Raw genomic sequence first — 25,990 nt, 5'->3', positions numbered from 1 at the left:
AAATACACATGGGACCAAACTGGCCATGCCAAGACCTTGCACATGGTATTTAAAGACACAGGTGGCTGCAGCAGCTCACAAGGAGACTGAAACTCATTCTGCCTGTGTCTGGGTGAAGCTTGCCATAACTGAGTTACGCTGCTCATTTGGAAATTATCTTGGCTGCAGCTGAACTCTGTTCTCTTTTAATTTATATTATTCTATCATCTCTTCCTTTCTGCTTTCTTGTCTTCCTCCCTACCACCTCCTTCAGTCAGAAACAGTGCTGACATATTCCAGCCTCTCTGTTTTATGAAGTTTCAGCCTCCTCCAGATCTTATACCTTCCATATGTGCTGTTTTTTCTGTGTGAATGATGATTAGGACAGGGAACCGTATTAAAGGCTTGCATTTACTCGTGTCTTCAAAATACAAGTACATCAGGGATGAGTCTGAGCTGTGAGATCAGGCCTGAGCCTTTCCCAGTTCCCAAACTCTTCCAGCAATGCCTGGAGGTGGTAGGTGGCATGATGTAGATGGGGGGCCTGGGACTGGATCACTGCAGGGTGGATTTCAGTTCAATTTTTTTCTTCTGAGTTTCTGTGTTGTCCAGTTTGGCCCCAGCCCAACCATAATCATTACCCTGAGGCCAAACCTGACTCCTCCACATTTCTGGGCTGGTTATTCCTTTTCAGAGGTGACAAACTAACACATCATATGTGTTATCTATCTTTTGCACTAAATGCCAAGCTGTTGGAATGAAAATGGCACATAACTCATGCATAAAGTATTTACATTAAAGCAGATCAACTCACATTAAACAACCTCCCTGGTGGCGCCATCGCTTGCAGCAGGTTAGCCAGGCATTACCCATATTCCCCTTTCTGGAGTTGAAATAAACACAGCACATCAAAAAGGAGTCATCAAACCAAACTAAAATGTATTGAACATGGTGCAACAGTCAATGCCATAAGAAATCACCATATAAGTATTCAGAGTTGTACATCATCTACACATACTAGTATGACTTTACAAATCTCTTATTACACGTGGATACACACAGAACAGATCTGGGAGGAAGCATTTGTTGCCAGCCCCTCTGGGGGCTTGGTTTCTTACCTACTTGCTGTTGTGTGTGACAACACTTTGTCTTTGGAAGTGACTGTATTGCCATTGTATTGCATTTTCCTGTGACTCACAGTGAACAATCCACCATCCACAAGACAAAATGGAACAGAGCTTGCTCAGCATATGACCAACCCTTTGCTGGATGGAGGTTTGGCAGTTGTGAGGTCCCTGGTGGGTCCTCAGCGTGGCCATAAGCTTCTTGGGTCAGCCCCTCATTCTCGAGGGGCCAGGAGGGCAGCCCACAGCCCACAGTGCAGGAGCCCACTCCTCTGGGACCAGACATCTTCTGGGTCTGGCATTGCTGGGATTAATTCTGGAAGGCGCTGTAACTGCTCTAGGGGAAACCTTTTGGGAGGAGTCTGGAGCTCCAGCAGGAGTGGCTGGTGGGGCTGGCTCCCAGCTGTGCTCCCTGCTTGGGGCTGGGGTGGCACCACTTCTCGCCTGGGAAGGCAAGCAGTGGGCTATGGGCCAGTAGCCCTCTCCAGGGCACAAGGAAAGCTGAAAGATAACAGAGCAGTTCTGCAACTGCTCTGATAGACGCTGTGGGTGGAAGAGCTTCCTAACAACTCCAGTCTATGGGTGGGAGAATTAATACCAGATTTACCTTTTCCTCTTCAGCCCCTCCCCCCTTACCCAGCCAGTGCTGCTCTGTGCAAGTGGTAGGAATGAAACAACCACGAACCAGACCTAAGGTCCTAAAAATAGTGGCACTAACAGGGCACTGATCTACGTTATGGCTCTCAACAATTGCTAACAGGGGTGGAGCTGGACAAGGTTAACTACAGCTGGAAATGCACCAGTGTCTCTGCTGCACACCAGGCAGGACAAGGTGAGCAAAGGGCTTTTTGCTTTATTGGTATATGTCACTGCTCTGGAAAGGAAGTCCTCAGCACTTCTCAGGGGCATAGCCTGTGGCTGTGTCAGCAGTTAGTGACATTTGTGCCACAACCACCTTATTTTTGCCCAGTGGAAGGCAATTACAGCCTTCCCCAGAAAACCCCAGAAAAAGAGGGAAGCAGAAGTGAAAAAAATGAAAAAGAAAACCAAAAATAGAGGAAGATGAGGGTAAAGGGAGAGGAGAACATGAAGAAAGGAGAGAGCAAATGACAGAATAAAAGAGAAAAAGAGTGGTGAAAATAAAATGAATAAAGCACCTCATTTGGGGTTTGCAGGAGGTGACTCAGAGCCTGCAGATCGGAATTCTCCTTCTGACTTGGCTCTGGCTGGCCGTGTGCCTTTTGCCTATCTGAGTTTCTTACGTTGCAGGGCATCCAAGAGGGCAAACACTCTGCAAAGGACAAGCTTTGTAAATCCTCCAGCAGTAACAGAAGTGAAATGCTGTGACTAAAACACAGGACAAAGACTGAGGGTGGGAGGAGAGGAGAGGCAGAGAACTGAGGAGCAAAGAGAAGGTGAGGAGTAAAAGAGTGTAGAGAGAAATTAAAGACTAGGGCAGGAGGGGAAGAAGTCCTTGGAAATAAGGTTAACCATTGATCAGAGTGCCTGTGTCCTCCTTCAATGGCAGGTGGAAGAGCTGAAGCTTGTTCTGCCGTGGACACACTGTGGAGACCAACACATCACAGGATCACAGGATGTTAGGGGTTGGAAGGGATCTCCAAAGGTCATCGAGTCCAACCCCTGTGCCAGAGCAGGACCATAGAATCTAGCACAGGTTGCACAGGAACCCATCCAGATGGGTCTTGAAAGTCTCCAGAGATGGAGATTCCACAACCTCCCTGTGCAGCCTATTCCAGTGCTCTGTGACCCTCACAGTGAAGAAGTTCCCTCTCATGTTGGCTCTCCACCAGCAGCACCTCTGCAAGCCCTGTCCCCTCAGAGCAGAGGAGCCAAGAACCCACGGAGGCCTGTCACAGAGAGGTTTCCAGACAGGAGGAGCGCCTGACGTAGAAGCGCTGCCCGTCCTGCCCCTCCGACCTGTGCACAATCAGGACGGGGAAGAAGCGGGCGTCGTGGTAGGTTGGGGGGTTTTCGTTGACTGCCAGCTGGCTGGAGTAGGAGCAGCACTGCTCGTCCTGGCAGCCCCGCTCTGCGATGCTGCTGCTGCGGCTCCTCCAGAGGCCTGTCCTGTGGGAGCCGTGGAGGCGGCAGAGGGAGAAGCGGCTGGTGTTGAGGGAGAGGCGGGAGGTGCCGCTGCAGCTGTGGAAAGCGTGGCGTGAGAAGATGGAAGAGGTGCTGGAGGCACGGTTGCAGCGTTCACAGCCGTGGGCTGTCTCGCCGTACCGGCACACCGTGTAGCTGTTGTAGGCTGGGGAGCTGGCCAAGTCCATGAGCATGGCCTCTGAGTAGCTGGGGATCAGCTGCCTGTTGGTGCAGATGTGCCACTCCAGCTCGGTGCTGTCCTGTGTGGCGTCTCGGGGCATGCGGTACCGGTATAAGGGTTCCTCGGCTGCAGCGGGGGCCGTGTACTCCAGGCCCAGCAGCTTCTCCACATGGTAGTGGACGTAAGCAGTCCGATACTCTATGAGTACCCTGAGTGGCCACGAGATCATCAGGATAGCTGCCACCCAGAAAGCATAGTGGGACACGTACCATGGGAGGTGATCTGGGTCCCCATAGGCCATCATGAGCTCTTTAAAATCCACATTTTTGAGCTGCATGCCTTCCCTCACCTCCATGTAGTCATCCAGCCCCTCGATCTCTGTGAAAAAGTGAGCCCTCTGAGTCAGGTAGGAGTTCTCAGACTCAATGTTGGCAAAGCTGAAGCACTTGGTGAACCTCAGCTTGGTGGCCGTGTAGCTTTCCAGGCCCAGGAGCTCCTTGGAGATGTCCTTGTATCCACAGTGAGAGTAGTCAAACTCAGCTTCAGCCACATGGGTGTTGACCCTCTCGTGGTAGACTTGGGTGGTGGTGTAGGCGTCGCCGTTGCGGTACCGGGTCACCTGCCGGGTTCGCCGCACGAAGTGGTAGCTGATGGCCTTCCACCAGATGCATGGAGTGGCTTGCTGCATGCGGTTGATGCATTCGTAGACACTGTCCACATCTGCCTTGTACTGCAGCTCTCTTTTGACATGGCAGTGCCAGCACTCCACCAGGTACACCACGTACAGCATAGAGAGGAAGGCCAGTGGGATATAGACGTAGCCGTCCGAGCATGGGCTGTCATGGTAGATCATGGACTTGCCCTTGAAGGAGCTATCAAAGCTGAGCTTGGTGACCCGTGCCAGCTGACACCAGGCCACCGCCCCCAGGCAGCCGTACATGAGGATGGAGAGCAGGAGGCATTTCCAGTGGGACTCTCGGCACATGCAGGCACTCAGGGACTGCTTCACGGGGCGTTGCTTCAGTCACATCACAGGGGAAGGGGAGAGAAAGACAAAGAGAGAGTGAGGAAGCCATCAGTCATGCCACTCTGCACAACACGCTCAGGGGCTGTTGCCTTCAGGACCATGTCTGGCTTTGCTCTCAGGCATCACCCTATTTAATAGAAATGTGAATATAAACAGAAATACCGTGCCCAGGACAGAGCTCCCTGGACAAAACTCCTTCCCTGCTTCCTCCTGGCTCTGGGGAGGGAAGTTGCCCATGCAGCAGTGACTCGCCATGTCTGCGCCCGAGCTGGGCAGGCCCTTCCACGATGGGTAAGATGGGTCCCCATCTCCTCCTCCCTGCCTGGAGACAGCATCACCTACACACTCTGCCATATTCTGAGACCAAGAGGGCTTCACAGCACACAAACAGCTGAAAATGTGGGGCTGTGGGCTTGCCCCTTTGCTTTGCAAGGGCCCAGTGCCTGGGTTCCCTACACAAGGAGGGAGGCTTGGGAGAATCATCCATCGCAGGTCTGCAGCCCCATAGGTCGTGCCAGCACCAGGGGACCAGCACTTTATGGAGCTGGAGATGCTGCCTGACTCAGAGCTGACTCACACTCAACCCTGAAACCTACCAAATGATCGACACCATTTTTTTTCTTGGAGGTGAGCCATCGGGAAAATTACTAGATTCAAGCACATTTAGCTGAAAAAAAAATTGTCAGGATTACAGCACGGTGCAGCACAGCTTCAGGCTGGTTAGAAGGCTCACTCTGACCTAGAACACCTGAAAGCTTAAGTGTTGGAGCTAAGGATGTATGCGTGAATATTTAAAAGGTAGCACTTCCCTTCCTTTCAAGTCCCAAGATTCGGGCTGGGAGTAGAGTTGGAGTTCACACTCTCGTACTCCCACAGCGTGACTGCAGCCCTCACCCCAGCCGTGGTGCAGTGAATCAGCTGCATTGTCACGCTGTGCTGGGCTATAATAAAAAACACCAGACTGAGCCAAGCAGCCAGCGGAAACGGAGCTCTCTCCTGCACAGAGCAGCAGCAGCTGGAGTTAGGCTGCTGGCTGGCAGCTGCACATCTGTGCGTGAAGCGAGGCCCCCCCTGCTGCCCTGCTGGATAATGGGGAGGGCGGTCTGCGTCCCCTCTTCCCGCTGCCATTCTCTCCCTCTCCCCAACGCTGGGGAAACGACAGTGAGAAAGCAGATACAGACTGATACTCGTGCACCATCATGCCCTCTGCCGAGCCTGATTCCGTGTAAAAATAGAAGCACACTGTTACTCCTTCTCCCGAGGGGCCACCTCTAACGCATCGAACTGCTCCGTAGATGCTAACAGATGCTGGGGGTGGAAAATGTCTTCTCTTTCTTTTTCCATGGAACAAGTTCCTCCCTAGTATAACTTATCTTGGTCCCACAGCAGTTAGGAGTCAGTAAGTCACGGTGTGGCAGCAAAGAATTTAAGGAGCAGAATCTTCTGATTCAGGAAATAATAGCAGGGTGCCATTAGAAAGGAGAATTCACTGTCAATGAGATGGAAGTATTGGCATCTCACCTAGCAAGGCAAGAAGGTCAGGTTTAATACTGCTGGTTTGTTGCTTTTTTTTTCCTGGGACAGAGGACCACTTCAAAATAACTACAGAGGGTTTTATGGCTTGCTGTGAGCGCTGCCAAACTAGACTTCATGGGGTTTGGTTTTGATTTCTTATCTTCTGATCTGACACTGTGTAAGTGCAGTGCAACTTTATTCATTTTAGAGAGCTACACCAGTGTTTGCCTGCCAGGACTAAGGTAGAATCTCACCCTTGATTCTTCCTGATGCATCCAGAAGGAATTTGTATAGAATTTCTATTTTTATCCCAAACTTTTTGTATGTGTGCATATGACAGAATAAAGAACAATTATTCTGGTGAAAAATGGGTGCAGAGAAGCTAAGTGGGTTATGTGGGATATGGTATGTAACTTTTTTGTAGGTAAGACAGTGAAAAGTCATTAGTATGGGTAAGGATAAGGCTGGGTTTATTAGCCTTTTGCAGGAAACCTAGAGGAAAGCCAAAAGGGGGCTTCAGGCAGTCCCCAAATCAGCTGAAAAAGGACTGTGGGGGTGAACCCCTGAGTCTGTGTGCAGTGTCAGAGAGTCTCATGTCATGAAACTCTTGTCAAATACCCATCACTCTGTCCCAGTGTGGGTGCTGCCCCAACCCAGGCTTCTGCCCTAGCTGTACACTGGACCCTGGGTTAGGGCCCTAGGCTGTTCTGACTCATGGGAACTCCACTGGGAATTGCTGCCTTCTATTCTTTGTCTTTTCTTGACATGGATCCAGTTTTTAAGCATGATAGTAATGCAAAAAATGCAGGCTGCAATGAAGAATTGCAGACCTCTACCCTTCCTTTTCCCTGAAGGTTTTGTGAGGTGAAGAAAACTAAAAATGAACATCTCTCTGCTCCAGTCCCTGGGACTCTGCAGAAGAAAACAGCTGGGCAATATTCTAGCACAGGACCTGAAGTTCACACACAAGTTTCCACAGGTACTTCTCAAGCAAAATCCCACATGGTTAACACTGTGAAGAACACCAGCAGACCCAGCAAAAGATGCCCAGCAGTCAGTTTTAATGTAAGGTGAGTTCTTAATTACTCCATGCAGTTCTGGGAACCCCAGTCTTTTTCTATGGCTTGTTTAAAGCACTGTCAGCCTGGCCCTGGGCTGTCCCATGTCAGTTAAGGCACCATTTGCCAAAGGCACTGCAATCCCCACCTTCCCTTTATCTCACATCCCTTGACTAATAACCTCCGTTCTCTGCAGCTCTGTGGTCCAACTTAGAACCCACAGGTGTGCTTCTCCCCAAAGGGTAATTCAACCAGCCCTGCTGGTTGGGGCTATCAGTGGCCATTATCAGAGCGGGCAAATGCCTCCTAATGAGCTTAGATCCATTAAATGACATTTAGGCTCTGGTCTCACCAGTCCTGGGGTGGCACTGGGCTGGGCTGGCAGCAGCTCAGAGGCTTGCAGATCCAGGATGACATTCGGTATGCATCCTCTGGACACACTTCAAAACTGGTCTTCAACCCACTGCACTGAAAGGGCTGGATCAGGCCAAGCCAGGCTACCTCCACAGCTGTCACTGCAGCATGTAAAAGGGCAACTCCTCCTCTCCTTGCATTAGTGAAAACACAAAGCCATAAAGCCCACTGCCACATCTCTCTGATTCACATACCTACCAGTCCAGTCCAGCAGGGCCTTCGCATTCAAAACCCTTTGGGTAAAACACAATTACTTCTCCTGGCTCTTCTGACCCACTGTTTCATACCCTCCTTTGCTCTTAAGCAGATGCCATTTTCTCCAGGTCCTCAGTTATGAAAGAACCTCTCTTCCAGGGTCTACCCCCACAGCTGTCCCTCCTCTTTCAAGTTCTGAATACACTCATTTGGCCTTCGTTCCCTCATTTCTCCTTCCCTTTGCTGAAATATTTAAGTAACTCAATTATGCTATTGGAAACACTATTAGAGTGTTTGTAAGAAAGACCTGGAACAGGACATAATTACAACAAAAAGATCAGACATTAAAAAAAAAAAATCTAATAAGGAAATGTATCTTTCCATCTCTCTCTGCATAACAAATTCATTAATATGTTAAACCAGTGGCTCCCAGACTTTATTAATTAGCATACCATCTCCTTGCATGAATGATGTTTGTGGTACTACGTGGAATTTTCTCCTTTCTGTGCATAATGCTGCAGATCAAAACAGGGCAAGCTTGTATTTCTAGATGAGCACAATAAATGCTGAAGGAAACCAATAATTTCCATGATAACTTGAGCCAGCCAGCGAGCGGGAGTTACATCCTTTGAGGAATGCTGTGGCATCTGCGTTGTTTTGATGTGGAACAAAAGCATAACCCCTGGAAAATGTTAATAGAGAAATGTAATTGAAGAAAGCAAAGACAGAGAGCCTGACAGAAAACCAGAGCCAAACAGAGACTGTCCCAGAACAGACAGAGGCTCAGTCAACAGACATTTTGCCTGTGAGCTAGGATTCAGGATTTGAGTCCCTAACCCAAATCAAGAGAGGAGTCCTTCCACTCCTGCTTGTTATGGCTTTGCTTCGGGCTTTGCTTCCAGTGTTAACCTGAGAAACCTCTTGATAGAAGATTAAATAAGACACAGGTTGCCTAGAGAAGTTGTGGCTGTCCCCTCACTGGAAGTGTTCAGGGACAAGTGGGATGGGGCTTTTAGCAACCTGAGTGGGAGGTGCCCCTGCCCATGTCAGGGGTTGGGCTAGATTACATCTGAAGGTCCCTTCCAATCTAAACCATTTCATGATTCTACAGCTGCTTCTGTGAAAAGGGGTGGATTCAACCAAATCAAATGTTTCACCCCAAAGGTTCCAACCATTTCTGATGATGGTGGAAATTGTAAAAATCTCCTGGCTTGGGTGCAATGCTATGAAGAAGCTGAGCTGTCAGTCTTCTTGGTTATGGATTTCAGGCTGTGTTAAAAACACAGGCTTCTAAAGGACGTCTTGCAAGATATACTCTGGCATGCTGCTCAACAGCTTTCAGAGGCCTCCCTTCTCATTGCACCTGACTGGGTTGGAATCTCCTGCTACCTTTTACCCAAACTATTCATAATCACAAGCCAGAATTCACTTTGTTCTTCCACACTCAAAACCACCACCACCAACAAAATATTTCCCAAAGTCTTTAGTAGACCTCGGCGCAAATGAGGAAAATACCATGGGTGAGAGGTGGCAAGTGTGGGTAGGGCTGTGGGTGCCTGTGCTGGGAGCCATGCAGAGAGGGATAAGATCTGGGGACAGCCCTGTCCTAAGTCATCTCTGGCCCCAAGCAGCTGCCCTCGCAGCACTGCTTCACGTTTACATTGGGGTTTTTTGGCGCATCATTTCCAGAAAGCTCAGGCAGAGCGAAGGATCTGTGTACCACACAAAATGAAGAAGTATCTCCACATCCTCCCGTGGTCTGCTTACTGTCAGGTAGCATGGAGCCCTCCAAGACACTAAATGATAGATGCTATTTAATTTGTTGCTGCAGTTGCTGGAAAATACTCCGGAAAGCCCTAACTGCTGACGAAGAACTGGAATTTCAACTGACACCTGTAGCAGACAGGAGTTTCCAGGCTGGCAACATGTTGATTGTTTCTCCTTCAAGAAAGCTCAGTGCAAAATTTAGTTTGCAAATGATAAAAACATCCGGGCAGTGGCTGAAAGGGCAGCTGCCTTCAAAGGCATTGTCCAATGGCAGATGCCCAAGATCAAAAGAAGGTATGCAAGGACCGGCGTGGAGCCTCCCTCGCACAGGCACACCCACCCAGGGCTCCTTCTGGCTCAGCAGCAAACAGGCTGGGTTCTGGCTGCAGCCACCGTAATTAAAGTCATTAAAACATGCTGTGTGTTGTAGTAGTGTGGAGATGTGGGCTGTTAATCTCATCGAGTGTGGAGGGCTGGAGAGAGAGCAAAGAGAGACTCTTGAACGTGTCTGGAGAAGGGCAACGAGGCTGGTGAGAGACCTCGAGCACAGCCCTATGAGGAGAGGCTGAGGGAGATGGGGTTGTTTAGCCCAGAGAAGAGGAGGCTCAGGGGAGACCTTATTGCTCTCTACCACTACCTGAAGGGAGTTGTAGCCTGGAGGGGGTTGGTCTCTTCTCCCAGGCAACCAGCACCAGAACAAGAGGACACAGTCTCAAGCTGCACCAGGGGAGGTTTAGGCTCGAGGCGAGGAGAAAGTTCTTCACAGAGGGATTTGTTAGCTGTTGGAATGTGCTGCCCAGGGAGGTGGTGGAGTCACCGTCCCTGGAGGTGTTCAAGAGGGGATTGGACGTGGCACTTGGTACCATGGTTTAGTAGTCATGAGGTCTGTGGTGACAAGTTGGACTTGATGATCTTTGAGGTCTTTTCCAACCTTACTGATTCTATGATTCTATGATTCCATGAAAAAAGGATTGCACAGCCTGGCGTGACCCCTTCTCAGCAGCTGGAGCCAAATGAGAGCAAGAGCAATGGTCTGGTGGCCAGGGTTCCAGCCCTCCAACCTCCTTGCAAATGATCAATATTAAGACACAGGCAAGTAAGTTGTAGTTGGTAACCATTCTGAGTGAGCCTACAAGCAACCACATTGAGAGTGGCTGAGAATGTCAAAAAATTACCTCCCCTCAAACACTGATTTCTCCTTAAAAGGCATATTTGGAATGTGGGACTGATGATGCTAGAGAACCAGAACAACATACCTCTGGGTGAGCAAACTGTGCTTGTGACTCTAGGTCCCTTCCTCCTGACAGGTAGATAAGAACAAATGAACTTCCCAGGGCTCAGGTTGAGGTGGTGTGTGTGTCCCTGTTCTTCCAAGCAAGCACTCTGTTAGCAGGAGGAGGAAGTGCCACGCTCAGAGAAGCCCAGACCGATGCCACCAGCCCAGATTTTTGGGAGCCTAACCTGAAATCTGGTGCCTCTGTTTTACCAGAGATGGCTCAGTGCCTCTGCTGACCCAAGACACAAGTCTGTGTGATGGCAGGGCGCCCCAGAGCCATGTGACTGTCCCTCAGTAATGGCAGGGTCTTTTATGATATGATAAATCACCAGATGGTTCTTTAGCACAGAAACTTCTCTCAACTTTGCAAGGCTATTTTGGGTCAGGAAGGTTCAGCTTCTATTACAACCTGAACTATATTAACACCTTAAGACTAAGAGACACTACACCTTCTCCCCACAGCTCCTGTATCTCACAGGCAATGGAATTTCACTCTACAGTGGGCCTGGTAACTAGTGCTTTGTAAAAGCTCATCTCACATAAAGAGGCTCTGCTTTAACTGATAGACTAAAAGAAATGAAGAACCTGCGATCCCCATTGTAATTTGTTCTGGTGATGAAATTTTACTGCCACTGCAATTTTGTCTCACTTCGGCCTCTATTCATGGCAGTGGGGAGCTATTCTGCAGGCAATGAAAGACTCCTTTCCCTCTGAAGATACTTCTTCTTAATTATGACACCTTTCAGCCTTCTTTTTAAACATTTAAATGGATGAAGGTCTTGAAGCCCTTCAATACACAGTTCTAGCTCTTTTCTGGTGCTCTGGTCTCTGTGCAGCACACTGAGATCATTCTTAGATGTGTACTGTGCAAGTGGACAGGACTTCAGCACTGATTTCACTAGTACCATACCAAAACATTAAGTCACCTCCTATCCCTACTCATTCCCCCTTTTTACTGTCTCCAAGAGTTACTTCAGTAGATGTGTACCCAGCCCCTCCCTGAGAGTTCATATTCAGCTGCTCACTCACTTTGCTCCCAGGTGTTTTTTGAGTCACTGTTTCTGAGGACAGCTGAAGAGCTGGCTGCACTCTCCACCCTGAAATGTGTAACTTCAGATCTGGTTTTGGCTTGAATAATGAAATCATCAAATGAAGCAGATCTCTCTGCAGGACTGTGCTGCTCTTGTCGTTACTGACCAGCCTGATAATGTTTGTGCCAACTGTAAATGTTACCAGCAGGGATTTGATGTTTAATTTCAGTGGATAGGGTCAGATGTGGTAATGATTCCTGCAGAACCCTGTCAGTCTAATGGCTAAATACACCCTTGCACAAGACAACTCTCTTCACAAAGCCGCCAATCATAAAAACCAAGGCTGCAGGCATTACATGGACGCAGAGGTGCTCCTCACACTTCCAGTGTCCACTGCCAGGAGCAATCCCACATGCAGCTCTACAGGGAATATTAAGAAAAAGCCTCCCAAAGCTTCTGTGGAGCACATTGTGACCTAGCCCACTGCTGTGGTACGCTCTTCATCAGCAGCTGTATTTCACTCTGAGAGCAGCTGTATGGCAGTGTGAGCTTGAGGCATCTCTTCTTCTAGCTGCCTCAGCACGGCTTACAGCATGCAGATGGTTACAGTGACAACGACAAACCTTGTTTTGTCCACTTCTGATTTTGACTGGCAAAATAAACTGGAGCTGAAAGCTGCCAGACTGACCCAAATAGAGGTGGAGAAAAAGTCTGTGAAGTCCGAAGGAAACAGACTAAACTATTTTGGCAGAATCACAGTCTTCAGGAATCTGATGTAGAATTTTGCCTTTTGCTTACTATTAACAAAAAGTCTTTCCCCTCTTCTGTCAGACTGCATGCTTCAGTCTCCTTGAGAACTCCAGCATGAGCTGTATAAGCAGAAAATATGCTGCCACAGCATGAATTTATTCTAATGTGTTTTCTTTTGTGGACAGTTTGGGGCCCACATTTGACTGACTGTGTCTGGTTTGCAGCCAGCTATCTGGGTTCCCCAGTTTCAAAAGCATTAGAATTCTCTTTGGTGGAAATCATGCCTGAAGGGTTTCCTGTCCTTTTAAACCCCACCTGTAAAATCTGTTTGCCCTTGGTGGCTGACCTCGGGAGCTGCAATTTTGCTGAAGCAAAATGCTGTGATGTCTAAAATAAAAGAATAAGAGAAAACAGAAAGTAGCAAAGACGTGGCCTGAATGGAAATAGGGACCTGAAGGGGAAACACAGGGTGGTGGAAAGAGATGGAGAAGATAAAAGGACAGCCTAGACATGCTCTGAATGCCATTGCCACCAAGGCAGGGGAAGGATGCTGGCAGGTGGGGACAGAGACCAGACAGTTTAGGCAGGAGGGAACCAGGCCCATAGAAAGGACCTGGTCAAAGATCAACAGGGAAGCACTGAGCCCAACACCACCAAAGCATCATACAAGCCAGCAGTCCTCCTGGCCCATCTATGACCTGGAAAGCAGCTGCTCCTGAATAGCTGCTTTCTCACCACTGGGAACTTCTCAAAAAAAAAACATATCTATGCCCCTATCTTCTCCTTGCAGCCTGTGGGGGGGGATAAGGTTGTGCTAAATTGAGGAAGCTCCCACGGAGGTGACAATGAGCTGCAGGGCTGATGCTGCAGCTGTGTTTCAGTGAGATGTGTGGCATCACAGCACGCTCCTGCTCTCTGCCAAGACCTGGCTTTGGGGCTACAGGTTGACTTTATTATTGTCCTCAACAACAAAATGACCCCACAGCTTGGGATTAATCATGTGAGTAAGGAATCAAACTTATCTTGTCCTTTTTCCTCTTCTTTAGCAAGAGTAATCTTCCTGTCCATGGGGAAAAAAAGGAGTGGGGGAAACACTGACAGAGAACTGGAAGAAAATAATAAAGGGAATAAAGAGGGGGGAAGGGTGGATAAATTAATGGCAGTCATAATTGCATTTGCCTCTGCAGATGTATGCTTGTGATTGATATATCCCAAAGAGATACATGAAAGGGAAAGAATAATCAATAACCACAAGCCACACACTTTGGCACGTGGTGACCTTCCTGGATGAAAGCAAATTTTGTGTCTAATCATGAGAGACTCTTCCATCTTGATCAAGGGCATGTTTTCCACAGAACAGTGGAAAATATTCCACCTCTCGATGGATGTGACAGGACGTAACATAGAGACAATCCCTGAGTCCTTCCTAAGCTAGACCTAGGCTGTGCCATTAAGCATAATTGAGGTGAGTTCTGACACTTGGACCTGAGAAAGGCTGCACCATTTGTGCAGTGGACAGGGACGATGCAAGAAGAGCAAGAAGATCTCTGCCCACTGTCCTCAGGCAGCCACAACAGATGTGGGTGCAAATATCTTTCAGCTCCCGAGGCAATCCTGGTCAACAAGTGTCCCAACAGGTCTGGGGTGACCAGGGAGAGCTCAATTGCAGAAGAAGAGTCAGAGAACAACCTCTTACTGCTTTCCACAGCCAAACCAACTCCAGGGGCAGATATTCATTAGTACAGGAAGGAAGGAGCCTGCAGGGCTGTGCTAAACCAGACATTGGTGTATGATGGGCAGAAGTGCGCCTCCACCGCATGACCCAATCTGGTCACTGCATGAGGCATCAGTAATAAGGCCTGGTGAGGGAAAAGGAAGATGTTACAACAGTCATCTGATAAATCCCCTCCTGGGGAGCCTGAAACAAAATCCCTCCTGCCATCCATCTTGAATGGCAAGAAGCCCATTACCCCTAGCTCATGCTGAGCCAATAGCAAGTGCTCTCAGCGTGGCTGCCTGCATGGAGGGAGAGGAAAATATGAGGGATAGAGGGCAACAGGAAAAGCCACTTTGCACCAAAGCGAGCTTCCCTTGCCTTTGAATGTGCAGCATGTTGGTTGCTGCATGTATGTGTTGGATGCACCATTTGCCTTTCTGCCATGGCACTCCTGTGAGAATGAAAGGTTCCTGCAAGCAAGGGCCCTGACATCAATGCCCAGCAGAAACTCTGTTACTGGGTTCAGAAAGAATAACCTGCACACATTCCACTCGTTTATAGCGTCGCTGGCTCAGGCATTCTCTTCGATAGTGGCCCTCCTGGGGTGAGCAGGAAGACTTTTGTTTCTCCTTGCTTGAATACCTGTGGAGGTTTAATCTTCTCATTCCATCAGTGGAGCTGGCAGCAGGAACTCCTCAAGGTGGAAAGGTGCACAAAATGGTAGAACTAAATCGTCTCCCCAGCAGAGCCTATCACAGGACAAGACAAACCATGAAAAGGCACAAATCTTGCTGACCCACCTGAATTCCTAATGCTAGGACACCCCTGAAATGCCATCCAAAGAGCCTGCTCTTTGACTCTCACGAATTCGTCACCATCTGAAGATGAAGAAAGCGGAGGTCAGGACAGGAGCTGCCTCCAGGCCTCTGAAATGTCAGATTCAGCAGTAGCTCTTGCAGGATACTTCTGACTTCTTCAAGCAGCAATAAAGGAAATCCCAGAGAAGCAAAGGATTTGGATCCCAGCCAACCTATGTGCCGCACATCGCAGCAGGACGGGAAAGCCACTCACACGGGCACGCATGCAAATGGTGCGAAGAATCTGGCCCTAGACGCAGCCACAGGTGATGCTCTCACAAGCTGCTCTGAGGGAAAACATGCAGTTACATTTTCAATGCCAAGGAATCCTAGCAACAAAGTGGTCACCATTTGCAAAATAGAAACCAAGGCTATTTTAGTGGCAGCTTCTTACAAGCTCACAAAAATGCTGCACTTACAAAATTATCCCTTTTCTCCCCAAACTGCTGATGCTGCTGCCACTGGCTTTCAAGTGAGTGGCAACACAAAGAGCATATTATGGGGGCAGAGGATTTTTCTCAGTAATGTCAATGTTGGGAATAAGTTCATCAGGAAAGAAAAGCTGGGATTTGAGCTGCTTAAGAGCAAGAGTAGCTCCAAGAATGGATCTTCTTTTTTTACCCCTACACTTTAAGCATTCATCATACTTAGCTCATGTTACCCACCTTGAATATTGGAGGTTCCTAGTAGACACAGGGTCACTTTTACACCTCAACACTTAGAAGGCAACTGATAAAAGGCATCATCTATCCCAGGAAAGCTCCTGGGATGCAGTTCCCAGCCACTGTCAGCTGATTGACTGGCAGGAGCCACAGCTGTGCTGCTTGGTGTTTCGCAGCTTGCCTCATGCCTAGCTGATCCCTCGGTGCAACTGGCTGATGGCACTGGTGTTCCCAGCAGCTTCACTGGCACAAAGGGAAAAATAACACCAGCCAAGGGAAAATGGGAGAGCTGGTGGGACTAGCTCCCATTGCTTTGGTCCAGGAGGGATGGGCCGAGCAAGAAAGGGAGAGCCAGCCTTTATGTGCTTGGCCAAGTCCCAGCTGGGTTCAACAGGCTCCTGTAAGCCCTGCTTCACACCCACCTTTGCTCACAAGATGCAGCTCTCCAGGGATTGGGAGAAGAGTGAGCAGTGAGGGGAGGCTGGTGGTGCTGGAGCAGGTGGTTTTCTCCTGCATTGTGCAAATGAGCAGCCTGCAGTAGTGGATGTTGGAGCCAGGGTTCAATGCTGTACTAAAGCTTGTCCATTTCAACTCCCGGGTCCCTAGGGTGGCAGGCACTGTCCTCATCCACCAAGAGCGCCTGAACTGTGCCTTAGTGTGTTGTGGCAGTTTTAGGCTGATGCCAGGGAAGTTTCCCACAGATCTTGGGTAGAAAGTGCTAGAATGTAAATAAATTACCATTGGATGTAAAGGGAAAATAATGATAAGGTCTAAATACTCCCATTGGTCTGATAACTAACATAAAGCTAGTTGCATAAATTGACTCTCTTTTTGGCTTCTTCACTCCAGCAGATACTAGCTGGAGTGCTTCTGCTGGCTTGCTGACCTTGGCTGCATTTCTTTGTTGTGTCTTAAGTACTAACAAGCTACTCTCTGCCTTTCTCCTCTTTCTTTTTTCCCTTATACAGGGAGGAAGGAGTGGAAGAGGGGGAAGCTATTGGTAGTCCCTGCTTTTGTCCAGGGGAGTTCTTGTGTTGTTTATAAAGACATGCAAATATTGTATATTTTGTACATATTCATTGCATTTCATATTTCTAGCTTTTAGTCTGCTTGTAAATACAGCTTCATTTGCTTCCATCTGAGCTGGCCTGGCAGTTTTATTTGGGGGTGGGGTGGGGGTAATTCTCTCAAATTAGCTGGGGACTAATTTCAACCCACACATGTGTCCTGCCCAATCTTCCCTCGGTCTCAGCTTGAGGAATGAGGCACTCACCCAGAGCCAAGCTGGACAACAGCCATGGACCAGTTTCCCAGGTGGGGAAAGCAAGGAGCTGGGAGAAGAGAGCCTAGTGAGGAGGAAGCTCAAGGAGTGTTAGTGCCTCACCAGCTATTTGCAACCTATTCATTGAATGCCTCTGTTTGCTTTGTAAGTGAGGAAAACAGTTCATTATTATGAATACCATTTAATCTTTGTTTACTCTAAAGAAACACCTTGAGATTTAAGTGGGGGATAGAAATACCTCTCAAGTGCTCTCAAGAAATATGATGCAGGACTGATCCAAGCCCCAGTGACACCTAGGGAAGTCTTTCAAAGGGAAATGTGAATCAAGCTGTGTCCAGAACCATGAAGTTATTTGGTTTGTTTCCCTCACTTGGTGGAAATCCTGTCCTTTTACCTAGTAAAACCAGAAAAACGTGGCTCTGTGATTTGACCTCTCAAACTCCAGCCTTCCCATCTCCCACATAGAATACATACATAGAATAAACCAGGTTGGAAGAGACCTTCAAGATCATCGCGTCCAACCCATCAACCAATCCAACACCACCTAAACAACTAACCCATGGCACCAAGCACCCCATCAAGTCTTCTCCTGAAAACCTCCAGTTTTGTGACCTCCCAGTCGGAGTCTGCCAGCCCCACTTCAGCAGAAGACCTGCCAGTTCCACCAGGGTGCTGAGCTGCCGCAGCCTGGGCTGCTGCCATGCCAGGTCGCTCGTGCTGCTGGGCTGAGCATCCCTAATACTCAGCCACCGCTCAAGCTTGAGCTTCTCTGTCAGACTTGGGGAATGTGTTTCCTCATTGTGGCACCATTTTGAGCAGAGTTGGGACCTCAGAGCTGTCATTTTTATTTTTTTTAATAACAGTGCTCCTGTTAAGATGAGGTCATATCCCAGCAGGTAACGCTTCCCTGTGAGAAACGAGGTTTCATCCAAAGTATCACCTCTCTCTCCCTCTTGCTTCTCTCTTCTCTCTCTGCAGCACATTCTGCAATAACATGTGACAGCACAGCAGGTGAAAACTCCCCTGGAAATTCCTTTAAACATCTAATGGTTAAAAGGGATCCTGTGAGCCAGGACACCTGGATTTTATTTCTGGATGTGACTTTGACCCATGGCATGACTTACACCTTTTTATACCTCCTGAAGACAGGGAAAAAATAGCATTAATGAAGTGCTTTCACATAAGCATTGCAGCAGCTGGGAAGTTGTCTCATCTGCATGTAAGCTGTCACATCCTGCCACTCCAAGTACCTGCTGGTCAGAAGTGGGTGATTTAGCTCCTGCCTGGTCTGTTGACAGTCCCCTGCAGAGAACCACTTCAGGCCTGCAGACAGGCTGTCATTCCTATCCTTTCAGTATGTGCCCTCACTGCCCCCTTCTTCCACCAAGAACTGGCCACATCACCTCCAGGCAGCCACAAGGGGGTTGTTTTCCATCTTTATGGTCCTCAGAGGGACACTTACGCTGGCTGGACTCTACTGACAGATGCTATCACCCCACAGTCTCCATGGTGCTCTGTGCTCCTCCCTGCCCATCACAGGGTCAGGGAGATGGCACAGCTTGTACCTGTGGGCACTCAGGTTCTTCCACGTCTTGTCCTGCAGGGCACTGGCTGGTCTATGAGAGCTACTCAGTGTAAGACACCAATGCCTTGTGCTGAATAACTTTTGTTTCCATGCTAATCGAATGTTGTACTCCACAATTCAGCTCCTGATGGCAATCAATGGCACAGGTATGAAGGCCTCCAGCCATAAATGTGTGGTCACAAATCATTTCTCTCCCACAGCCAAATACACCATGACCTGGAGAAATCTCTGACTGAGCCCATCCTTTTTCCTGGTAAGGTCAGGTTATGCAGACTCCACATTTGCAAGTCACTTCAATCACTTACCCTTAGCTTCCTTGCCAGGAGCATGACCCTTTGTGACCTGCTCTCTGCCCTTTTGCTGTCAGCTTCCACTAGTCCCCACTCTCACCAGCTGGTTGTTTCTAGTCCCTGTCTTTCCTGAAGCCCAGTATCACCAGCCTTTCCTTGACATGGCCTGGATCTGAACTGGGATCTGCAGTACCTCAGCCATACAGAAACAGTGCTGTGTGAGCTGGGATTCCCTGGATGTTCTTCACCTGATGTAAAGTCACAGAAATTAAAAGGTCAGGCATTTTGTGGGGCATAATCCCCTCTGTCCTCTCCCAGTGGCACAGTAAGAGTGACTGACAGGTATACCAGACACCACTTCACAACCTTAACTCTGCTCTGGGATGGCTGCCAGCCTGCTGGTACTGCTGAGCTGCCAGCGCTGTGCACAGCCAGGCTCCTCCAGCCTTCCCACTAGCCATCTGCCCTGCCAGTGGCAGGCACTGCCCTTCCTTACCTGTGTAGCTGTGGATAAGATTCAAGACTCAATTCCAGAAAGATGTTGAGTTGCTCAAACATGCCCAGAGAAGGGCAACAAAGCTGGTGAGGGGTCTGGAGCACAAGCCCAGGCTGAGGGAGCTGGGGTTGTTTAGCCTGGAGAAGAGGAGGCTCAGGGGAGACCTTATTGCTGTCTACTACTACCTCAGTGGAGGTTGTAGCCAGGTGGGGGGGTTGGTCTCTTCTCCCAGGCAACCAGCAACAGAACAAGAGGACACAGTCTCAAGCTGGGCAAGGGGAAATTTGGGCTTTATCTTAGAAAGAAGTTCTTCACAGAAAGAGAGATTGCCCATTGCAATAGGCTGCCCAGGGAGGGGTGGGGTTGACATCCCTGGAGATGTTTAAGAAAAGCCTGGATGAGCCACTTAGTGCCACGGTCTAGTTGATTAGTTAGGGTTGGGTGACAGGTTGGACTTGATGATCTTGGAGGTCTCTTCCAACCTGGTTGATTCTGTGATTCTGTGAGATGTGCTGTGGGCATAGGGGTGGGTGCTCAGGGTGGAGCTGGCATGGGCAGCTCTTGAGGCAGCCTCTATCCCTGACCTGCGCCCTGGGCTCCCGTTGGCAGCAGCTCCACTACAATACCTCCTCAGCTGCTCTGCTTAAATGACATTACCCTTTCTGGGTAGTTAACAGAGCAACTACAATAACTGTGACCTCAGCCAAGTTTCATGACCTGCTATTTCTAACTACACAGTTCTTAAGCTCAGAGGGGCCCAACGGATGACTGGAGTCTGAAAGTGAACTCTTGAGTGAACTATATTTTCCATGATTAGAACTTCAAAACTAATTAACTACCACCCTTTTCTGAAAAGTAGAACTCCTGCTGTAAGTGAAAAGTCAAAGCCAGCCTTATCTAGAGTGTCACTGAACCAACTGAAAGGGCCTTATGGTGCTGACCACAGCTCGGCAGCCACTACTTTTGGTGTTAACTTCATTATCAGATGTTAGGATACACCCAGAAATGAGCCCCACTTGTTATGGACTACTCGAGAACATGTCACTGTTTTTAATCTCTGCTTCTGCAGTGCCCCTGGTCACTGGCAATGACTTGAGCTATTTTCTTCTGTGGCAGTTTTAGGCTGTGCCTAGACAATTTTCCATAGATCTTGAACAGCCTAAACAGATGAGAGGAAGCCTTGTGCTCTGTTCCCAGTGAGAAGACGCTTCCTACCTCACTCATGCAATGGCTTGCACTGATTGAAAGGCATCCTTGGTATCTGCTCTTCCCTTCTGAAGGGAGATGATCCCCTGGGGTCTTTGAAGTGAGAAAAATAGAGTATTTGGAGCTTCAAAACAGTCTGCAAGAGACATTACTTTTCCATTGGTATCAGCTAACTCTCTGTCCACTTGAGAGAAGAGTATTAGAAAATAGGTTTGATGGGGGCCTACCACCTAGTCTCACCTTCTCCCAGGAGGCAACATCTACATACTTGACAGCTGCTTGCCTAAATTTTCCTCACAGCCCTTCAGTGGCAGAGTTTCATGAGCTCTCTAGTTGCTCCAGCTCAATGCTCCATTAAAAACAATTCCCTTGCTGGAGGGAACTGAAAAAGTCATCTGGAAGGAGCAGCTCACTTCAGTCTTTGCCACAGTGGTGAGGGAGCACTCTCTGTTGGAGAGTTCAGAAAGCTTTGCTCACAGAAGCCCACACAGCAGGAGTCCAGGCTGCCCTTCATATCTCAGACATTTGATATTTTCTATCTTTTTCTTTTTTTTTGTTTAAATCTTGACAGCTTATATGAAGCACAGAGAAGAGAGACAACTTCAGGGCACCAAGAACAGACACGTGATCAGAAGATAAAGTGGGACAATGAAAAGAACAAAAGCGGGGGGGGGGGGGGGGGGGCGGAAAAGATGTGATGCATCAGCACAGATCTTCTTATGACAGGATCTGCAATGCAAATATTGCCTGGAACTACAGGATCAGGAGGGGGGAATAAAAGGCTTTTCAGTTCCTCTGATGCCAATACCAATGGACTTCCTCCTTTGCCTCTGTGAGGGAGACCATTTTGATCGAAGAATGAGGTGCACTCCTTGGTTTATGTCCACTGCATAAACCAAGGGCAGGAGCAGTAGAAAGGTATTTGTCCTGTCTGACCCTCACTCAAGAGGGGCAGAACTCTTTGCAAAGTTAGTCACACTCACTTGGGGTGGTGACTTGGGATGGACTTCCACCAGGTTAACCAGCAGCTATTGTTTAGGAGCAGGTCATTCTCAAGAGGGTTGGAAGAGCTGTGGGTAAGGAAAAGTAGAGCTTCCCTAGCAGCCACATGTCATGTTTCCTAGCCTCCTCTGAGCAGGGGCTGTTGAGTTAGTGACCTGCTCAGGTCTTGAGAGAGAGGTTTACAAGGGAAATAGGTCCCCAAGCTTCTGCTTAAAGGGTGGCAAGAATGAGTGTTAACTTCCACCACAGTTCTGCTCCTGGGTTCATTTCTCTTGTGCACAGAAGTCTTGGGGATGACAATGAGCCTCTAGGAAAGAGGAGATTGCTAGAAAGGCTGCACAGAGCAAATGAGCTCCTGTGGATCTGTGAGAAGGGGGTTGCATTGCAGCATGGGGATCTGCAAATGAGTGAGGTGCACCTACAGCAAGCCTGATAAAGCTGAGAGGCTCACTTGCCTCACTTCCTCTACCATCACTCTACCACCAGTACAATTCAGCCCATAGCTGGGGACAATTTAAACTACCCAGCTGTGAAATGGTTTGTGCCTGATATATTAAATGCCAAAAAATAAGCCTTGGTAAATAAAATACATTTGACATTCATATTGGCTGGAAAGGATAAATATGCTGGAGAACTAAATGGAGTTAATCCCTCAAGCCAAGGATGTCTCTCCAGAGTCACGCTTAAGAGGATAGGACCAAGCTGTCTTTTGACTTGACAGTCATTACACTGTCACACTGTAGCTGGCAAACAAGCAGTGTGTGCATTTTCTTAACTTGGAACACCCTTTGGTGCTCTCGTGACCTCAAAGAGCACTTCTGGAACAAGCTCCTGTTGCATTTCACCTTGGCAGCAAGAGGCAGATGACAAACGTTTTAAGTGGCCCTCTCTCTGCTGTAATATCTCCATCAGTGAGCTGATGACCATGGGTTTCAGAAACATCAGCCCATGAGGGCTTTTCCCCCTTTCATTTAAATAGCTCAACTGATTACATTATGCCATGCCCAATTAAAGTTATTAAATATGGAAGAGAAGATAAAACGGGGCACGGACAACTGCTGTTTGACTCTGCCAGTACAGACAAGACAAATACATATTTCAAAATGCCAAGTGGCTGCTGCTTTCAGCTTTCCTCAGAGATTACTTGGCTATGGTAGCAAATAAATACTGTTTGTACTCACCAGCCTCACTTATCTGAAAAGAAAACCAATTTCCAGCTAAGTTTTAGGGATTTAAATGTTAATGACCATTTCCTGATTGAGGTGTAAACTGGCAAGAATACAAAAAAGTCCCTACCAGCTCTTCAGAGTAGGTGTTGGCTGTCACAGTAATAAGCAAGACAAGAAAAACCACCAGCCCAAAGCTTCACCAGGGCAGTAGAGAGCAGCAGGGTTTGCTACCTCAGAGAGGACGATAAAGGAAAATATGTCCAGAGACTCAATCTACAGCAATAGCTGCTGAAGCACTTGGAAAAACATGTCCTGTTCATTGCCTCCCCTCAAAGAATCACAGCGTGGTAGGGGTTGGGAGTGATCTCTGAAGATCAAGTAGTCCAACCCCACTGCTAGAGCAGGATCACCTAGAGTAAATCTCACAGGAACACGTCCAGAAGAGTTTTGAATGCCTCCAAAGACAGAGATTTCACAACTTCTCTGAGCAGCCTGTTCCAGTGCTCTGCCACCCTCAAAGTGAAGCATTTTTTGTTGATGTTTATGTGGAACATCCTGCGTTCCAGTTTGTGTTCACTGCCCCTTGATTCTTTTTTGGCAAGACCTTGAGTCTTTTTTGCAAGAGTTGATGAGATGGTAAAATCCTACACCACCACCAAAAGCACAGCTCATCCAGCTCATCCAGCTCAAGCAATCAATGCCTCAACAGAAAACCCCCAAACCAGAATATTGGCAGGTAATCTGAGGGCTTGCTCTGACATTCAGCAGAGTCAGCAGTAAACTGAAGCAGCCTTTGGTGAGAGGGGACAAGGGCCACAGCAGGTAAGTGAACTGCCTCTCTCCTTCCCCATCCACAGCTGCATTTTCACTTGTCCCAGTTTCAAGAGCAAAAACTGAGACTTGAGACACATTCTCTGTTTCTGGCTTGGGGTTTTATCTCACATTGATTTATTACCCAACAAAGGCAATTTTCAGTCACTGTTGAGATGCAAGGCCATGCATTTGACCTACATGAAATCCATAAATGACAAGACTTAACAGAGAAGCCCCTGAAGTGCCCATTTAATAGTGGGTATTCAAACACAACTGCGCAGGTCCCAGTGCAAAAAGGCTATTTACACAGGGATGGAGAAAGTATGAGGAAAAGACCAATACTGTAAGCCTGCAGTGTTCAGACAGCACTGCTACAGGCATTTGAGCTATAGACTCAAATGTGCAAATGTTTGTGTTGAAACAGAAGAAAAACTGAGAAGAGGATGAGCGGAGCAAGATGCAACGTGCTTAGCAGAGAGATCAAGTGCTCTCATGTCTAGAAATGGCTTGGATGTTTTTATGGTGGACTTAATATATTGGAAAGCCTTCTGTAGCTCCTGGTCATAGACCAAATAAATCAAAAAATCCCTTCCAGCATTAACCATCTATTGATCTTCTGCAGGGCTGTAATTACATTAGGGAGTTCTACCACTGGAACAGCAGCTGTATCCTGGATCCAGCCACAGCTCCTCACAGTGAACCATGTTGCAGGTGTTTAGAAAGCAATTGCACAGGAGGACCCCCTAATTTTCACCCAAAGAGTATAGTTTTTCCAACCTGAGTTGCAAAGTCAATTTTCTCTTATAGGTACTTTTTAAAGTGCTGTTTGGTTTTAGCCTAAATACACTGCAGCTTCACACAGGCTTTGTTGAGGCTGCTGGATTTTGACTTAGGACCATAAGACTGTTGATGAGCTGCAGGACCTGTTTACAGAAGCTTTAAGGAGACTATCTGCACACAGGGCTGCTTTCACTTCTGTTTTCACATTTCTCTGCCTGCTTTGAGGCTGCTCTCTGCATCCCTGGGAGCAGGCACTCCCTATCATGAAGAAAGTTCAGTCACTTCCATGATCTGTGCATGGGTTAAAAGGTATAAATGGCAGACCTAACACTGCAGTTGGAATCAAAGGCTACATTAGATGTAGATGAAAATCTAAGGCATTCGTGATGCAGGACAGCTTGCTGTCCCAAGAGTGCAAGATTGTACACACATTGTCACCTACTGCCATAGAGCCCTGCAGCTCTCTCTGGCCAATACCTTCTGGCTCAGGATTTTGTGTCAACACTCAGAATACACATCCATCATTGCCTCTCTATGATGAGTAAGGCCATGGTAAGCACTCCACAGCCGATTCAAAGAAACCTGTGCAGAAAATACTGCTATTTTCTACAGTATTTTTAATGCAGAGTGCCCAGGCCCGAAGGGAAAAGGAGAAAGATGACCTCCTCCTCCGGCCCAAAATACTTGAAAGGCACGGAGCCCCTGGCTGCAAACGCTTTTAGACGCTCCTGCCAGGGACACAACCGCACAGCTGCGATTTTCTTGATCCCTTCAGAAGTCCCAGGGAAGCTGTCGGCTCTCATAGGTCAAACCCCAAGGGGCTTATTTAGCCAAAGTTCCACCGGCCAGGCCCCCTTTTCTTCCACTGCATCATTCCGGTGCAGAGCCGCCGGCCAAGCCGCCGCCCCGAGGCCGGCAACCTGTGCAGGGCTGCGGGGCCGGGGGCCCGTAGGTAGAACCTCACAGCTGCAGCCACTTCGCGGCCCTGGGGGGCTCGGAGCGGCCGCGGGGTCCTGCCGGCAGTCCCGGAACCGCAAAGCGCCGCGGGGCACCGCACCGCGCACCGCTCCGCGGTGGCTGGCGGCTGTCCCCGCTGCGCGGCTGCAGGTAACCAGGCGGGCTGTGGCTGGCTCCTCGGCTCTCCATGGCTTCACAAACACACACACACCGCCACCCGCAAGCCGGGACACCCTCCTCCAGTAGCGACTCCCCGCTTTTTCCCCACGCCCGCCCCTCACCCCATCGATTTCCCCCCGGCCCGGAGCGGGCATCCCGCCGCCGCTCACCTCCTCTCGCACAGCGGCGGTGGCCCCCGGCGCGGGGGTGCTGCCTGGCCCGCTCTCAGCAGCAGCCTCGGCTTCCCCCTCCGAGGACATCCTTGGCCATCACCGGCGACGGCGGCCGCGGGGGCTGCGGAGCCCCGAGACGGCGGAGCCCCCCCGGCGGGCCGCCCTCCCCACCGGCGCCGGGGCGAGTCGCCCCCCGCGCCCAGGGCCGTCCTGCCGGGTGCTCCCGGCTCCCTCCACCATCCCAGGCAGGAAGGCAGGGAGGGAGGAAGGGAGGCGGCGGAGGGGAGGAGAGAAAGACGAGGCGGAGGGGGGATGCCCCTGCCGCTCTCGGCCCCCCCAGGTGGGCAGACGACCGCCCAGCGGCTCACGGCTCGCCTCTGCGGGAAGCTGGGAGCTGCGGGGTGCGGCCGCCCCTCCTGGGG

General features: G+C 49.0%; 1 protein-coding gene across 1 annotated transcript; it reads right to left on the bottom strand.

Moving 5' to 3' along the window:
- Positions 1–1,335: 1,335 nt before the first annotated feature.
- Positions 1,336–25,990, bottom strand: LOC104306590 (transmembrane protein 151B). The gene is made up of 2 exons (XM_054161504.1): positions 25,566–25,990; positions 1,336–4,405 (listed from the first exon to the last, which is right to left on the bottom strand). The coding sequence occupies exons 1-2, from the start codon at positions 25,653–25,655 to the stop codon at positions 2,975–2,977; spliced, it is 1,521 nt and encodes a 506-aa protein (XP_054017479.1). The 5' UTR covers positions 25,656–25,990; the 3' UTR covers positions 1,336–2,974.

This window comes from Dryobates pubescens, chromosome 5, assembly GCF_014839835.1.
Source record: "Dryobates pubescens isolate bDryPub1 chromosome 5, bDryPub1.pri, whole genome shotgun sequence".
NCBI lineage: Eukaryota > Metazoa > Chordata > Aves > Piciformes > Picidae > Dryobates > Dryobates pubescens.
This window is presented reverse-complemented; position numbering and strand designations above follow the sequence as displayed.